Source organism: Coloeus monedula (assembly GCF_965178545.1).
Source record: "Coloeus monedula genome assembly, chromosome: 22".
Classification (NCBI taxonomy): domain Eukaryota; kingdom Metazoa; phylum Chordata; class Aves; order Passeriformes; family Corvidae; genus Coloeus; species Coloeus monedula.
In genome coordinates, this window is record NC_138802.1 from 1,191,530 (window position 1) to 1,209,153 (window position 17,624).

The 17,624-nt window shown below is 52.9% G+C and overlaps 1 protein-coding gene across 1 annotated transcript in view; it reads left to right on the forward strand.

The window, feature by feature from the left end:
- Positions 1-5,006: 5,006 nt before the first annotated feature.
- SAMD11 (sterile alpha motif domain containing 11) overlaps positions 5,007-17,624 on the forward strand; it is a gene marked incomplete at both ends in the record, with an annotated part of 83,940 nt that continues 71,322 nt past the window's right edge. The window contains 2 exons of the mRNA XM_082295514.1: positions 5,007-5,802; positions 7,114-7,205. Of these exons, the coding sequence (XP_082151640.1) occupies positions 5,007-5,802; positions 7,114-7,205 (888 nt within the window). The remainder of the gene's footprint in view (positions 5,803-7,113; positions 7,206-17,624) is intronic.

Genomic DNA, 17,624 nt, shown 5'->3' on the forward strand with positions numbered 1-17,624 from the left:
GCTGGGTGCTGATCCCAGAGCATTGACTCCACTGCACAAGTTTCTAGAAAGGAGGAGAATCAGCAACACGAAACCTCTCTGCAGAGACACCCAGTGATTTAAAGACTTTAGAAGATGTTGGCTCTAATTAACGTGTTGGGAGCTGTGAGCCAGCTCAGGTAGCACTTCAGCACCTCCTAAATTGGTCAAGACAGGTTCTACCAAGCCTTTAATTTGATCTTCCTAGTGTGTATTAAAAGCAGTCACACCTTGATTACACCAGACTCTTCTAGCACATCGCCTCCAAAAGATTCCTTAACAAGGCTCATCTCTCTCACCCAAAAAAGCTGCTCTGTGCACAGGTGTTTGTGTTCATCTGTGAATTACGGGAGACACCCAAGGCTTATTTTTTATGGCCCTGTTTGATGCCAGGAGGACACACCTCATGTTATCTGCTTTTCAATGGTCACTAATTTCTCATTGTTGTAACCTGGCAATGGATTCCAGCCAGACACATATTCTTGGACAGTCAGTTCTTCAGTGGGTCCTTTTTCTGTTGCTATGATTGTAGGAGGGAAGGCAGGCAGGAAGTTGGGGAAGTGGAGTAGGAAAGGGTGTTGGGACACAGCCAGGCTTTGGACAAACCCAATGTGAGCATCAGTTCAGCATCTCCTGATGCAGTGAGTTTTTCTTAGCAGTGGGCAGAGAGGAATAAAGGTTTTAGGAAAAAGGAGAATCTGGTGGATGCCTTACAACACTGGTATCTCAAGTCTTTCACACGGAGTGAGCAATAAATAACCTCTGAGGAGAGAGGAAGGGGGTTTGAGAGAGGCATTTTGTGAAAATGGTTGGGTAAGGAGAGAGTTTCTTAAACCACTTGTCCCAGGCTGCTCTGGAAGCAGACAGAACACCTTCATTAGAGAGGGGTGCACGCAGCTTGCAGCTCTGGTTGGTGTGTGAGCCCAGGGCACCATGACACCACTTCCCAGAAAGGCAGAAAGGCTCCGAGTTCCACGGTGCTCCATTTCCTCTCTGATAAAAGGCGGTGCTCTGTAGCAGTGGGATTAAAAGGGGAACAACCCAGCAGTTCCTGGGAAAGCATTTTTCAGAGGCAAAGCCCTTTCCAGTGTCCTCCTTCCCAGCCTCCCTCCCCTGAACACCCCTGTGCCCTCCCTGTGTGCTGGGCTGTCAGAATATCTCTGCTAATGAAGCAGTCTGGCCCGAGGCTACTCTTACTCCAATCCCCATCCCGCTGAGCCTGACTCCGGCTGCTCACACGGAGCACAGAGCTGGGCTGCACCCGGCAGGGAATAAAGGACAAAAAGCAGGGAATGCTGGCTATGGCACAGCCCTGGTGTCCCCGAGACTGTGGGAGAGGCTGAGGAATGGCTCTGGCTGGCTCAGGGGCTGCTGGTGTGGCTCTTCGGTCTCCTCCCCTGTCCTTTGGTGGGGGCAGTGACTTGGTAGGGAGCGGATTGGTTTATTCCTCCCTGGAAATGTGCGAGTGTCAGGGAATTCTGGGGAAAGCTGGAGAAGTGGGGAGGGGAGCCGTTAACCTGCAGCCTTAAGAGGCTGAACACCCCAACATCTTTGGGGGGAACACGATTCACTGGACACTGCCCCAGTTGTTGAAAGCCCTGGCCTGTTGTTTAAACTCTTGTGCTGTGCAGGACAGGAGCTTGCTGGCAGAGTCAGTCCTTGACTGGGAGGAGCTCCTGCTGCAGACAAGGTCAGCAAGGCCAGAGCTGCAGGGGCAGCTGTGCTTCCAGAATGCTGGGTCTTCATTTAGCTTGGATGAGGCAGAGGCAGAGTGGTGCCAGAGGCAGCACGGATGGATGGCATCTGTGCTGGATCCCGCAGAGACAGAAGCCCTGGATCCCTTTCTGAGCTCAGGTTGGTCATCTGACAGGTTTCTCTCTCCTCCCAGCCTCAACCTGTCTTTCCTGTAAAGGGGCAGGGCCTGCATCTGCAGCAGCTCAAAGGACCTTTGATCTCAGTTAGAAACTCAGAGGTTTGCTGAAACACATGTAAATAAATTACAGTTAGGAAGCTTTCCCTTCTTTTATGGGTTGAATAGTGGAAAAATATCCAGGGTAAGTAATTTGTTCATTAAACTGGTGATAGAATGTGGAGGAAAATCTTTCTCTCTTAAGTTTCAGACCTGTGCTTGCAGCATTATCTCCACTTAGAAAACACTTTCTGGCACAGGTAACTCTTTGCAGTTGTTGACACATTTGACCTGAGAGAAAGGTTTTGTTACAATCCAACGTGATGTATCCCAGAGGTGGAGAACTGAATGTTGAAAAATGATCACTATTTACTCTGTTTGCTGTGGTAGTGCCTCTGTGAGCAAATTAAGAATCATGCTTTCACTTTGCCAGCACCCTGGAAACACACAACAAAAAGCCACGGAGATTCCTGCCCCCAGACTGGGAAACCTGTTCCAATTCCTCCGTGTGGAATTTGCAAAGCGTACCTGGCTCTCCCTCTAACCACATGTGCACGGATTTGCGTAGTGCTCTCTGATCTGCTCGCCAGTGGTGAATCTGTTTACACTAATCCCAAAAGCTCTGCTATTAAAGAGACTGGAGCTGAACAACTCCAGACTCTGCTGCTGAACTCAGACACACACACAGAGCTCTTGTCCTTCGTTACAGGCAGGACTCGTTAGGGACTTCAGTGCTTGTAAGAGGCTGCTGGGATCGGTCTCAATCTGTGCCTCTCGCACCCCCCAAACTTCACTGAGTTCTGCCAGAACATCTTCCCTGTGTGAGAAAGGTTCCTGGAGGATCCGGGCCACTCCTGTCCTGCTCTCCTGTGACCTCTCCTGGAGGAAACACGGAGCCTTTGAAGAAGGCTGTGGCCAAGCTCTCCCTGCACTTAGAGGTGGAGTTGCCATTAGGAACGGAGGTGGAAGAATAATAACCCTGATGGCTGTGAAAGAAGGAAGGTTTGAGAAAAAATCCCCACTCCCCTGTAAAAAGTGAAAAGAAATCAGGCCCAGGAAGTCAAGTTCCAAAGAAGACAGAGTCACGGGAAGCCTGAAGAAGATCCCAAGGCTCTGCAGAGCCCAGTGCAGTTGGATGTGCCAGGAATGAAGGTTTCTGGGAGCTAAGAGTGAGCTCTTCTCACCACACAGCCCCTCACCTGCCTTCCATCCAGAAGCCTCTGACTGCCACAGAAATGTCTGTGTCTCCCACAGCCTCTTCCAAGCATTTTCCTTGGTTCATTAGGTGATAATAGAAAGTGATTTTTCCCCTGTCATCTTGAGCAATCAGAAGCATTAAGAATAAGAGCCTAAGCCTGAAAGCCTAAATGAGAGGGTTTGATGGGTATGTGGATCTGCCTCCTTCATTAGAGCCAGAAGCAAAGATGGATCCCAGCGCTGGAGTTTCTAGGGAATAAAATAGCAAGAAACAAGGATCGTGGTCAGGCAGCGCCAAGAGAAAACTGAGAAGTGGCAGGGGAAGTTATTGCTCAGAAATGACACTGCCAGCTCTGCCGGTGGCTGTTGTCACACAGCAAATCCACTTCTTGCTGTCTGGAAGGCAAGGTCAATCTGCCATCACCTCACCCTGGAAGAAGGCAAGTCAGGGGACACAGCTTGGGACAGAGCTGGGAACTTCGGTGTGCCCTGGAGCTCTGAGGCAGAGCTCACACAACTCTCACTGTTCTGCCACCTGATAAAGACTCATGGGCCACGTTTCTTGTCCTGCGTTTAGGGGGATAATTTATTTTTATTTCCCTCATAGGCTGGATTCTTCCAGCCCAGTCGATCCCACTTTAGCATCCAAAGGCAGGGAACTCCATCTTGTTGAGGTGACACATCCCTGTAACAACCACACAACTTCATTTTGGGCCGCGGGGTCCTCTCGGGGCAGTTCCACACGGACCTCGTGCCGTGTCTGCCACAGCTTGTGACGGAAAACAAATTTACCCCGTGTCTCCTAAGTCTTGTTCCTTCCATCCATCCATCCATCCATCCATCCATCCATCCATCCATCCATCCATCCATCCATCCATCCATCCATCCATCCATCCCATCCCTGCATGGAAAAGGGAAGGCTGGAGCCAGGTCACAGCTGCCAGGGAGAGCAAGCATCCTGCACGGGGGTGCAGAGGGCTGGGCAGCAGCGGAGCTCGGCCGTGTCCCCGCGGGGCCGGGGCAGCCCCGGATCCCCCCGGGCCCCTCCCGGGCTGGCGGCAGCCGGCGCTGGCCCCGCCGTCCGTCGCTCACCCCCTCGCCGCCGCCGGCGCGGCGCTTCCCAGCGCCTCCGCTGTTTAAATGGGCCAAGTTAGAGAAGCGGCGGCGGCGGCGGCGGAGGGAAATCTTGTTTGGTCTGAGTCTCCGAACTGTGCGGTGACTTCTGAGCACAGATCAATACGTGTCTGTCCCGACTCGGGGGCCCGGCCCAGCCCGGCGCGGCGTTCGGGGGCTGCGGGCAGCGGCGTGGGGAGCGCAGAGCTGGCGGGGATGGCTCTGTAGATGTCTGTGTGCCTGTGCGTGTGTAGCTGCATTTATATTTATATGTATATATACAGAGGGATATGGAACGTAACCCCGCGTTTCTAAAATTTCGCGCAGGAGTGGGAATTAAAAACCAACTGGCGGGGATCATAAAGGCTTCGGTGGGAGCGGGGCGAGTCTGCACCGCGCAGGTGAAGGTGGGCGGCCCCGGGGAAAGTTCGCCGCCGCCCGGGTGTCTGGAGCCCCGCGGGCAGAGCGCGGAGAGCCGGCACCGGCCGGGGCTCCGTCCTCCCGGCGGGCGCCGGCGGGGCGGGGAGGGGTCGCGGAGCGGCGGCGGGGGCGCAGCGTTTAATTTTAATTACTGCATATAAATAAATAAACCAGGTGTCAGTTTAAAGGAAGCAGGGGGGCAGGGTGAAAGGGGGCTGGGTGGGCGGCGGGGAACCCTCCAGCCTGGCGAGAAGGTGGGTTGATCTCGGGGAATCAATAAGCTTTTTTTTTTTTTTTTTTTTTTTCCTTAAACCAAAATAATGTCTACGGCAGCAGAGACCTCTCCGAGATGTCAGGTATTAGTCCGGAGGGGCAGATCTGCGAGCCACACAGCAGCTCCCGGGTCTACGGTACATTAGCCTCTCCGTGGGAGAGGGATCCCAGACAGCTCTGCTGGGGAGCCAGCCCAGGAGATTTGTTAGCGGGCTGCTCCGGGGGATACCAGCCACCTCCGGCACCCGAGCGCCAAAGGTGCTTGTGCTGCTGCTGCTGCTGCTGCTGGCGCATTTCATCCAAACTCCAGCCAGAGCGAGGGCAAGTTGAACCGGAGACATTAGAGCCACTGTGCTTTGGAGAGACGAGGGCGCACGGGGAGAGCGGCGGCACCATGCCTGCTATCAAGAAGGAGCGACTTGACAGGGAAGAGATGGCCCTGGCAGCTTTTAACCAGCCCATGGAAACCTTACCTGACTACCTCGCGCCTCTGGCCGCCGCTGCCATTCCGGTGGTCACCCCGCACCCGCCGGCTTACGACCAGATCTTTGCCCACCGCGCGTACCTGGGCTTCCACGAGACCCACCACCCCCACCCGCACCACCCGCACCACCCCCACCACCTCCCCGAGGACCTGATGCTGGAGAGGTTTTCCTCCATCCCGGATTTCCAGCCCTTCTTTGACAACGGAGAGCCTTGCATCGAGGTGGAGTGCGGGGAGAACAAGGCGCTGCTCTACATCAATAAGTTGTGCCAAGGGAGCAAAGGACCCTCTATCCGGTACCGGGGAGAGTGGCTCACCCCCAACGAGTTCCAGTTTGTCAGCGGCAGAGAGACGGCCAAGGACTGGAAGCGCAGCATCAGGCACAAAGGTAAAGGCAGCGCTCGCCGTGTGCCGGGGTCCCCGCGCCGCCCCGCTCCTCCTCAGCATCCTCCCTCTCGCCCCCGTGCTCGGGCAGCGGCATCCGCGGGGGAGCTCAGCGCCTATGAGCGTTCGCGGGGAGAGCCGAGTCCCGACCCCCGCGGCCGTGCCCCCCTCCCCCGCGCACCCCCGGCCCCTCTCTGCCGGCTCCCCGCGCCCCGGTACCGCCGAAGTTTTCCGAGCGATTTGGGAACGGTTGCCTTTGGGGAGGGTTTTTGGGGAGGGGGGGAATTGGGGGCTCTCCTCTCCGCTGGAGAGAAGTTTCATTTGGCGCGGGCGGAGGTTTGAACACCGGGCGGGTGGCGGGGTGCGGGCTCCGGGGCTCGGCTCGCTCCGGCCCCGCGGGGATGGTCGCCCGCCGCCCCTGAGAGCCGCCGGCGGTGGCGGTGGCGGAGCCGGCGCCGCGGGGAGCGGCAGCGCGGCCCGGCCAGGCACCGGCGGGGCGGCGGGCGGGGCGGAGGGGGTGTTCCCCTCGCAGCTGGGTGGTGCGGGACCTCCGCGGCGCCGGCGGCTGCTGACGGGCGCCTGCCCTGCCTCCCTCCCCTCCCCGCCCGAGCCGGCGCCGCAGTCGCGGCTCCGCGGCGGAGCTGCTGCTGCGGGCGGCAGGTGGAGAGCGGGGCCCGGCGGGGCCGGGGGGAGCGGCGGGGGCGGGCGGGCAGAGCCGAGCCCGTGCGGCACGTAATGAGCTGAGAGCTGGAGGTGTCAGCCCGGGGGGCCGAGGAGCGATTAGGAGGTGACTGACACCTCGCCTCGGTTATTGATCGCCAGAGAGCGGGGGCAGCGCTTCGGGGCCGCGCTAATTGTCGCCGCGTCGCGCATCGCGCCCGTTTCTTTTATTACTGGGCTCCTGCTGCCTTCGGGAAGCCTCAGTTCCTCTGGGGTGAGTCAGGAGGAGCGAGGCGCAGCGGACGGAGGAGCAGCGGGAGGGGCCCGGGGCCGTGCCCGGTGCGGGGGCAGCGCGGAGCCCGCGGGGCTGCGGGAGCGCCTCCGGCCGCGGCTCCCCCGGGCTGCGGCAGCGCCGGCACCGAGCCCGGGCAGGGCTGCGAGGGCTGTGCCGGCCTCGCCTCCGCGGGGACCTGCGGGGGAGAAAGTTGGCTGCAGGGGCAGGCGGGGATGGGTGCTGGTAGGCAGGCAAGGGGAGGGCTGTTTATATGGGAGCAGACGCGTGCCTCCCCCTCCCCCCTTCCCGAAATACTTTCCTTTTATAAACGTGCTGATTCTTTTTCTTCTTCTTCTGCTTTTTCTTCTTCTCTGCATATAGGGAAAAGTTTGAAGACTCTTATGTCCAAAGGAATCTTACAGGTACATCCTCCAATCTGTGATTGCCCTGGGTGTCGAATTTCGTCTCCAGTGGTAAGATTATTGTTAAACTATGTGCTTTAGTTAAGACATCTTCCCTCTCCTCTGCCTCCTTCCCTTAAAAAAAAAAAAAAAAAATCCCTTTGCTTCTGTGGTCATGGAGCCGTGATGTCTGAGGGTCATCGAGGCTGCCATTGCCCTGCCTGCAGTGTGAGGGTTCCAGCAGTCTGTTAGAGGTGAGCAGAGGCGCTTGGAAGCAGAGCAGACGGGAAGAGCAGTGTTTGACCTAAAGGAAGCAGCACTCGGTGTGATTTTTTGGTTTTCAGGGGGAGCTCTGTGTGTGCAGAGACAAATCATACAGGAGCCTCTTCGGTATTCCCACCCCTTCATTTCTGTGTATTGTGCAGAGGTGTGAAAGTGGCTAAATAAAGCAAAAGGGAAATGTAATTGCACCCACGTGTTAGAGTCAGAGCAGCCACAGTTTACAAACCATCAGTGAATTCGGTTAGAGGAACAACTCATGTTAAATGCTTACAACTTGAGCATCATTCATATCATAGATCAGTTATGGCTTTTAGAGATCTTCCCAACTTTTGGGTTCCTTGTGTATTCTGCTGTCTTGCTTTTATCCTGAGACTTGGAAAAATCTCTCATCAACATTTTCGTGGAAAAGATGTTGATGCTATAAATAAAAGGCGACTGAAATCCTAGTAAAGTAAGGCCTTAAAACAGTTCATCGTGTGTAAAAATAACCATGAAGTACAATAACATCTAACTGGGAGGCCAGAGCTGTTGGTTTGGGGAACTAAAGCAGCTCTTGGTCTGAAAGAACAACAGTGACTTAAAGCATTGCCAGTAGCACTGTGGAAACAGATACGGCTGGAAATTTATGTACTTTTATCCACTGGAAATCAACCATTTTTGATTTTGTTGCTTGCTTGGGCTCGAGTGGACAGTCTGTGTTCACATGCAGCATCTTTAGCACCTGGAATGACAGAGCTGGGAGTTCCAGTCCTTCCTGTGTGGTGTCTCTGTGCATGCATGGCTGTGTTACAAATATCCACATTCCCATGGGAAGGGGCTCAGAGCAATAACCAACAGTTCCAGAAATTAATGGGAAGATGTCTTGCCTGTGTGGTGTGGCAGCAGCCACCCAACAGCAGTGCTGCCCATCATTGCCCTGGCATTTGAAACCTGGCTCTTCCCAGTCCTCGAGTTTGTGGGGCAAAGTGTGATGTGGTGTGAGCAGCTTTCTCCAGCTGCGAGTTTTGCCTGTGCTTTAGTTGCCAATTGAGTGGGTCGGAGCCAAAAATCTGCCAAGGACGGAGATGTGCTGCCACTGTGGGGATGTGGAGAAGTGCCTGGCCAGGGGACACTGTCTGCTGGACATTTTCTGGGTTAGCAGTAGCCAAAAGGTCATAATACAATTTTCTAGAAGCAGCATTTTTAGGAGTTGTGCAGGGGTAGGTGCATTTCCAGATGGGAAGACAGCTCTGCATGAACCCAGTGTCTGGTACAGGCTTTGAGAACTGACTTTGGAAAGTTCAGATAGAGGAAAAAAGAGGTTGGTGCAGTTTTGGGAAAGGAGAAATATATCTTTCTGGACTTGCCTCCCACTGCTTCCCCACCTGGGAAAGGGGGTTTGGATGTCAGAATTGCACAGCAAGGCCAGAGTCCAGTGAGGACTTGTATCAGAACTGTTTCTCAATGCTCCCTGCACTTTCTGTGCTGTAATTAGAGCACATCTCTGACCAAAGGACAGTTCCACATTTTGAACCTGAAGTCTTTAGGCAGTGCTTTGTGGTAGCATGCACGCACTGCACATCCAGAACAGTCACACAAGGAGGAGGATTAGGAATCGGGCATGGTTTATCTTTCCTCATTTCGTGATCACCCATTCGAGCACCGCTGAGATCCAAGGGCTGATTCTCCTCAAAAGCAGAAATGCTGTTTATTTTATAGTGCAGATGATAGACTTGGAATGCCCGGTGGGGGTATGGAGATGGGGAGCCCATCCTGCCTGCAGCTGGTTGCACTGCTCCGAAATCAGTCCCTGGACAGCGGGAATAGGCCAGGAAAACTCAAGCACTGCCTCTGGAAGGGGGCAAGGCAGCCGCCTTTCGGCGTCCGCATCTCCGCCCAGGCAGCACAGCCCGGCTCTCGCTGCGGGGACGGTGCCGTCCCGTGCGGGCCCCGCCAGCCCGTGCAGCCCGGCGGCACCGCCGGCTCCGAGCCCCTGCCCGGGTCCCTCTCGCGGTCGGGGGGGAGGGAGGAGGGGTCGGTCTGGAGAGGAAATTGCAGCGAGCCGCGGCCCCCGGGCTGGCAGCGCCGCCGGAGCCGAGCCGGGCACGGCTCCCCCCCCGGGCCGGCCTGAGCCGCTCCCCGCAGGGCTCCGAGCCCCGGCCCCTCCGGCCCCCCCGGTGCCCCCCGGCCGCCGCTGGCGCCGCGTCCCCCGCCCGTGGCCCGGGGGGGCCGGGGCTCGGCGCCCGCCCCCCGCCGCCCGGCGCAGCTCGTTTGCTGCAGCTGCAGACGGGGCCGGCGCCGGGCCCCGCTCCGCCACCGACCGCCGGTTTCCTGCGCGGCTCGGGGGGAGCGGCCCCGCCGGCGCCTCCTCCCCCGGGCCGCCCCCGCGCCGGCGGCCGTCCATCCATCCGTCCATCCATCCGTCCATCCGTGCATCCATCAGCGGGGGCAGCCGGGGGGATGCGGGGGGTCCCTCCGGGTCGCACGGTCGCTCCCAGCCGCACGGGATGCAGGGCGGACCCCGGGAATGGGGCGGTGCGGGATGCGGAGCGCATCCGTCCATCCATCCATCCATCCATCCATCCATCCATCCATCCATCCATCCATCCATCCATTCATCCATCCATCCCTCCATCCATCCATCCATCCATCCATCCATCCATCCATCCATCCATCATCCATCCCCTGCGTGCTGGGATACGGGAAGGGCTGAGCGGCCTTCCCAGGGCCCGGGTGCGGGCGCAGCCACGGGGAAGCGGGGTCTGCCCCTGGGCTTTGTGCCCTCACTGAGGTTTTTGCCGTCTGGACAGGAGAAATGGCACGGCTCCCTTCAGTCGCCAAACCTTCACAGAGTGAGCTGCCAGATGTGAACAGGGCTCTTTCCCCCAAATTTGTACTTGTCAGTTTTGGGCAGGCACAGTTCATGTTGTTTGGAGCCCTGGATGGATTCCAGTCTGTTCTGGTGAAACCCATTCCCTCCAGGGTTTCCTCTGCCCCATCGAACTTCCCTCAGTGCTGCAAACAGCACCATTCTCTCCATCTCTGCTTTCAGCCCGCAGCCAGGGCTGCTCTTGGAAGGGGCAGGGGGCTTTTACAGCCCTGAAATCCTTACTGATGAAGGAAAAGACCTTAGATTTCTGGAGTCCAGCATCACACATCCAGAATAACAGTGGAAGGACATTCCTTATGAGACACTTGATTGTTTCCCTTATCAGACGGAGTGTGACCTTTGCTGTGTTTTCCATTCTCGTAGTGCTGCCTCTGAAAGGGAGTTAGGGCTGGAGATTGGCTGCTCCTCATCCTCTTTTCCCATCATTTCTTGGACAGGGTGTCTGTTTGAAAAGTGGCCCTCGTTGAGACTTCAGGGTTTGGGGCACAGGTAGAGAAGGAAAGATGCATTTCCCCGAAGCTGTTGTGACGTGGCCACATTCAAACAAAACAAAACAAAAAGTGCAATAAATGATGTTTGGGGTTTGCCCCATCTCCTCCATCACAGGCAGAGACACAGGGTGGCTGTGCAAACTGGGGCACTGACAATGGGAATTAATTTGCCTGCTGGGGCCATGTTTTGCTCTTGGGTTGATTTATATGTGATTTTTTATTTGCTGCTTTTTGCTTTTCGTCATCATGGTTGTTGTTTTCCTTTGCTGCCCTGAGGTTCAGGCGTCAGTCCAAGACTTTGTCAGGGATGGAAAGAGGAACTATCTGCTAACTTCAAAAATGCCAGTAATGAGCAAAGTCTGTTGTTTAGCCCTGAGGTTTCTGAGCATTCTCCTGGTCCCTGTTTTGGGTGCAGGGGTGGAAGCAGCTCTGTGTCACCCCAGAGAGTGGCTTTGTGTCACTCATGGGTTGGCTCTGGCTGCAGCTCCACTCTCTGTCCTTCCCCAGTGTTCCCCTCCTGGCTGCTCCACAGTTTCCCTGGAGAGCCAGGAGCAGAACAGCACACGGGCAAGGGAGGGAGATCCCGGGGCTACTGAGTGTGGTGGGATCCAAATTCAGGGGCTTTGACCAAAAGCAGAATCTCCCACACCAGGCACGAGTCTTCCAGGAGAGCTCTCCTATGGAAAGAGGACTTTGCGTGCTGGAGAATTTACTTGGCTGCCTGCAGAGGCAGGATTAATTCTGAAATTTCACTGTTAACTGAATAGATTAGATTTAGGGTCCTTTCTGAGCTGCTGTGGGCTTAGGGATGGGAGCTGGAGAATGTTGGGGTTTATGTGCAGGGACTGTTTTCATAACTTTGCCTTTGTGTCCCTCGGGGCTGCCTTATGAATGTGGAAAAAGCCCCTCTGTAAAGCAGACTTATAAACCTCCAAATCCCGCCAAGGTCTTTGGCACAGTCTGTTGATTTTTATTTGTGGTTTCATGCTGATTTGGCTTGTTGCTTTTAATCCAGCACATTTTAGTTCAGGTTAGTGTTTGTTGGAGGTTTTGGAGTTGGATGGGCTTTTTTTGTTTATTCGTGGGAGTTTTTTGGGTTCTGTTTTGTTTTTTAAAGGACTTGGCCCAGGTGGATTTCAGCCTGTGGTTGCACTGTGGTCTTGCAAGTCCAACTTGAATTCTTAACAGAAGTTTATTCAAACTCTGTCAGATCTCAGCTTTATGGAGAAACTGGAGATGTGGTGAATCCTGGTCTGAAATGGGCTGAGGGACTCACAGAGCCCACCCAGTGCTGGGCAGGGGCGCTGAGTTTGGGTCCAGCTCACAGGGGCTCCTGCTCTGAGGGCAGTGGGAACCTCTGTGCTGCTGCTTTCACAAAAGGGTCCCTAAAATCCACTGCTTTGGGGTCACAGAGCGCTTCCAAGAGGGGATTTTCAGGAGAAAACAGCTGGAAATGGGAATCAGTGTGTCTGGGAGAGGTGCTCTGAAATGTGCTGTGCAGTGAAGTTATTCCTGATGGTCCAAACTGCTCCTGCACCCGGCAGCAGCTGCCCCCGTCAGGGGGCTGGAGGGTGGGTGCTGCACCCATAAAAGGAGCAGTTATTGTTCTGCACAGAGGCAAAACAAACCCAGATCAATGGCACTGAGAGTGCCAGAACAATGCTGAAGGATTTAATTTTGTGGATTATTAAATACCCTCTGGAAAGGAAAATATTAATTGGATTGCAGGCTTGTGAGTGAACAGCAGAGATGTAGAAGCAGCTGTGGCTTAGGAAAATAATTTTATCTTACAAGGGGCTTTAAGGAGCTCCAAGGGGGGAGGTTTCCCCTCGTGCAGGAACTGGGGTGAAGATTTCTGCTCTTCCAGGGAGCAGTGAGGAGACAATGGAAGGGAAAGGTCTCGTGTGATGGAAGGACAGAGGAGGATCCGTGTGTGAGGTCAGTGCTTGTGGAAACCAGGCCAGTGTAACCCTGCCTGGGAGAGAGGGAAGGAAAATTTCTGCTGAGCTTGGTGTGTGTGAGGGCTCTGCCTGGAGGAGCAGATCTTCTCCTGGGATGCTCTAAGGCTGCAGAGGGGGTTCCTTATCCCACAGACATCGGCACGGGCTTGATTCCCTGAAGTGTCCTGGGCTCTGCTGTAGGGAGAGGCAATTTCTGAGCCCTCAGCCCCTCTGGGGGCAGGTCTGACCCAGGAAATGGGCAGCTGCAGCCAGCTCTGGTGACTGGTGCCAGAATTCTCCTGCTCTGAGGAAAAGAAAGTGAAGCCTGGGAAGAAAGACAAATAAATGTAGAGAAGCAGGGGAAGCAACATCATCTCGTTAGCGCCGTGTCAAGGGCAGTGTAAAGGTGACACAGGAGAAGTAATTTTGCTGTCAAAATTATTTAGAGATGTCATTAAACTGCTTAGGGCTGTCTGTGGTGCTTCAGGGCACAGACACCTGGCTTTAATTTGCACTGCTCTGTGTCCAAACTCGCTGGCCTCACTCAAAGGGAGCGGTGCTCGTTTGGAGCCTGGTGGCAAATGCCTTCAGTGAACTGGGAGCTGAAAGGCAAAGGGTGACCAAGAGCACAATGAACTCCCCCATAAACTTTGTTAATTTAAAACTATCAACCAGTTCAGGTGTCTGCAGGGATGATGAACTTTTCAGAATGCTTGTTCTGGTTCAGTTATGGGACAGGGAGAGCAGAGAACAGGGTCCTACTGGAAACCTACTGGAGGTGTCCAGGGTCAGGTTGGACGGGGCTTGGAGCAGCCTGGGATAGTGGAAGGTGTCCCTGCCCATGGCAGGGGGTGGAATTTAAGGTTCCTTCCAAGCCAAACCAGTCAGGGATTTTATGATGGGCCCTGGACTTTGGAAAAGAGATCCCCTCTGTTTTTATTTAATTATTGCTTGACAAAAATATTACGCTTGTAAAATCACGCTGTTTGCGCTATATTTTTTTTTTTCCTCTCCTGTTTGTTTGCTTTTGTGGGGTTGGTTTGTTTGTTTTTCCTTCTCCCCTTCCCCCTTCTGCATTGTCTTGCCCTGTTTCTCCTATGCCCAGTCTGTTTCCTTTATCTAGAAAATGTCTTATGATGCCCTCTTCCCTCCCTTCTTCCTTCTCTATCGAAATGCATCATCTTCACTTTCTCAGCTGAAGAATTCACCATTCTCACCATTTCAGGGCTTTTTCTTGCTGTTAGGACATGCTCACCTCCCTCACTCCTGGCAGATGTCACTGGAGAACTCATTACAGGGCCCTCTGTCCCAAACTTGTGTTTTCCAGCTGAGGGCAAGGAAAGACTCTCCTGAAGAGTTCATTAATGCTGCAGGAATCAGGTGCAGTTTGCAAATAAACCAGAGCACCTCTGCTGTGCTCTCAGCCTGCTGTGGAGTGGAGGTGCCTCTGTCCACACCCCCTGCTCTGCTGGAGCTCTGCATTTCCTTCCTGTTGTTCTTGGCTCTTATTTTAGCAAAACCAGCGAGGACAGAGAGGAAATTACACATCCCCCTGGGTCAGAAATAGAATCTGATAAGGGATTTTCTTGTAACAGTGTCTGAGGATGAGGAAGGATGAATGAAGGGAATTCCCAAGCACTGAAAGGTTCTTGCTCATTTATTTTGCCTCTAGTCCATGGGAAAATTGTAGCTTTTACTTCATTTTGCACATGGATACAAAGCCACAGGATCTGGGAAGCCCATCAAGCCCAAGTTTGCCCTGTTCTTTGATTAGCTTCACAGAAATATCGCTGCGCATCAAATCCCTCATTTTCAGATGTCAAGACAGCTTCAATCCCTCTGCAGAGCAGGTTCTTTAATCATCTACATCTCCAGCTGCAAGGGAACCTGCAGCAGCATTCACCAAGCAGCCAGGTCAGTGGAGGCAGTGTCACCTTGGGGTGACATCCACCGGCACCAGCCAGGGAAGTTGTCCCTGTGGCTGAGAATGGGAATTCCAGAGAATTGGGAAGCTGGAAAAATGGAGAGCTTTTGGTGATGGAAGAGCCACAGGACAGGAAATACAGAAGCTGAAATATTTCTGACGACAGAACTGCAGCAAAGTTGTGTTTGCTTGGAGCTGGTGCCCAGTTCAGTGCCGGGATTGCTTCAGGCGCTTTCAGAAGCAGCTCTGGGATTTTAAACGACTTCGGTTCACTTGGGCCTCTTAATCACCACAGCTCCTTGGTAGGAAACTTCCCTGTTCCCTTTGAAGAGCCAGAGTTCCCTGCCTGGAGTGTCCTACCCCAGAGCTGGTGTTTATCAGAGCTCTGGGGCTGTGCTCACTCGGGTTAGGAGTGGATCCCACCCCAGGGGCAGCTGCTGCTCTGCCTCTCCCTGCCTATCTCTGCCCATCAAATTGCAAAACCTCCCCTGTAACCCCATCCCTGCCTTTTATCCAGAGATGGATGTGATAGGTGGTACTGGCTGAGGGAGCTGCTTTTGCTGTGTTGCCAGGGCAACCAGAGATGGCCCCTGAAGACAGGAAAGGGCAAACATTCCTTTCTGCTACAGTCTGGAGCATCAGTGATTGAATGAGATTAGATGGAATTAGATAATCCTGAAATTCACAGTGATTTGACGCCAGACCTTTATTAAATAAGTAAAAGTACCAGCCCTTATAATAAAAATGAATTCTTTTAGATCAATAACTTTCCCCACTGTTCGTCACAGCTGTGTTTCTTGAGATCTCTTTTTCTGTGGCACGGAGTGAACCACACAGACCTGCCTTTTTTAATTTTATTTTTTCTCCTCTCCCAGAGGGGACTATGATATCAATTCCTCTTTTATTTCCCCCTTGTGATTCACCCACTTAACCCTAAAGTGCCCTTGCAAAGGAAGGCACTGCAAGGCTCTTCAGGGATGATTCAATGCACTGGAATTTACAACACTGGGGTTACTTAAACATTGCACACCATTAGTGTTAAGTATTATAATGTTTTAGAGTTAAAGAAAGAAAATGAAAACACATAAAAATATGTTATGAATGGCTGGGAAGTTTTTTGTTCCTTGTGTGTTCCATGCCCAAAACTCTTGGCACCTCATCCATGCCTGGCATGTTCCTGCTCAGCTGCAGTGGGACCGATAACATCATGTTCACATCTAAAGTGAGTGTGGGTTAAAACGTGAGTGCAGGGTGGACTTTGATCACAATCAGCCAAGATTTACCTCGGTTTAACTCTGCTGACTTCCTTTTCATCTTCAGACTGGCAGGGCTTGCATCAAAATCCGCTGTGCACCAGAGGGCACCCAGCAGAGCATGGAAAATTTGGGGTGTTCTGGCCCTCAAGCAGCCCTGTTTCTTCTCAGGCTGTGTTGGCCCTTGCAGAGCAGAGGGTTGATTTATTCAGATAGATTTTTTTTTTTTTGGGTGGTGCAGCTCCAAACACCCCTGCTGAGGGTGGTGCAGGCCCAATGGACAGTTCGTGGTGTCACCGCAGGGCAGGAGCAGCCTGGCTGCTCCTCAGCAGAATGCTTTTAATTCTGAATTAAAATCTAATTCATTTTCTAATCCCTGCATTAACAGCGGGATTTCTTAAAACATCTTTGGCTTGAAATTCAAGAGCTGCTCGTGCAGGTCTGGATCTGGACTTGTTTGTATCAGCAATGTGGATCTGGGGTTTTTTTTTTGAAGTCTCACCTTGCTGTGATGGATTTCTCAGGCATAAGTTCAGTTAAGAGTAATTCCGTGAGGCTGGGGAGCATTTCTGTCCCCTGGTGTGTGCAGAGGGCAAAAATCATCCTTGCTTTGGGAGGATTTAGTTCTGCCTTTGATGTGTCTGCTGTTGTCTTTAAATCACTGTAGAATCTGCAAAAAGTGTGTTTAAAGGATATTTGAAATTATGTGCCCTAAGTTGCTGTGCTTTTCCTTTAGCTGAAAAACTTCCATCTTGAGAGTAATTTTGGTGTTGTGGTGGGACTCCTCCAACCCCCTGGACTGCTTTTCATGGCAAGCTCTGGAAACAAGAGTGAAAACTCATTTTTTCCCCCGTATCATAAGGAAATACTGAGATGCAGCAAAGTGAGAGAGAGGGAAGGGCAGAGGAGGCTGAGAAATGGGTGTGAGTGGTGGGTTCAGAGCAAATTGCTCTGCACTGGGAATAATCCCACCCTCACCAGCAGGAGAACAGAACAAGTTGCTCATTTTTAGGATCATGGAATTCTGGAGTGGTTTGGGTTGGAAGAGACTTCAAAGCCCTCGAATCTCATTCAGGGACACCTTCCCCAGCCCAGGTTGTTTGGAGGATTCAGGCAGGCAGAATTCTCCCTTGCAGGGCTCTAATTCCACATTCAGAAAGTTGTGTGGTGTCAGAGCAAATACCTCGCAGAAATCCAAGCACATTATGCTGGCACTATTGTCTCAGCAAAAAAAAAGATATATTGGTTTAACATCTTTTCCATTAACAAGCTTTAATTTGCATAAATTATATCACCCTCTGTTAATTTATTATTACTTGTTCGGTTTCCTCTATTTCATTATTTCTCCTGGGGGTTATAAAATTACTTGGATTATTCTGCTTAAGCTTTTTAAAATACAGTCACAGTGCTGTGTTTTCCCATTTACCTTGTATTTCCTCATTGTTCTGAGGCTCATTAAAAATCTGAGTGAAGTGTCTCAAGAACTTCCCTGGATAAGTATCCCAAAAGCCTTTTAGAGCAACTTACCCAAATCTGCTGATTTAAACCGGTATCACTTTGGAAGTTTCTGTTTGGACACCTCCTAATTCACTGCTGGAGTGAAAAGTGTTACATGTCCATGCCATGCCAGAGCTGGCTTTTCTTCCCAGTGCAGAAACAAAAGATGTACTGAATATTTTTATTTTTGCCTTATTTCTGATGGTTCTGTCATAGCCATCTAACAACGGGCTGA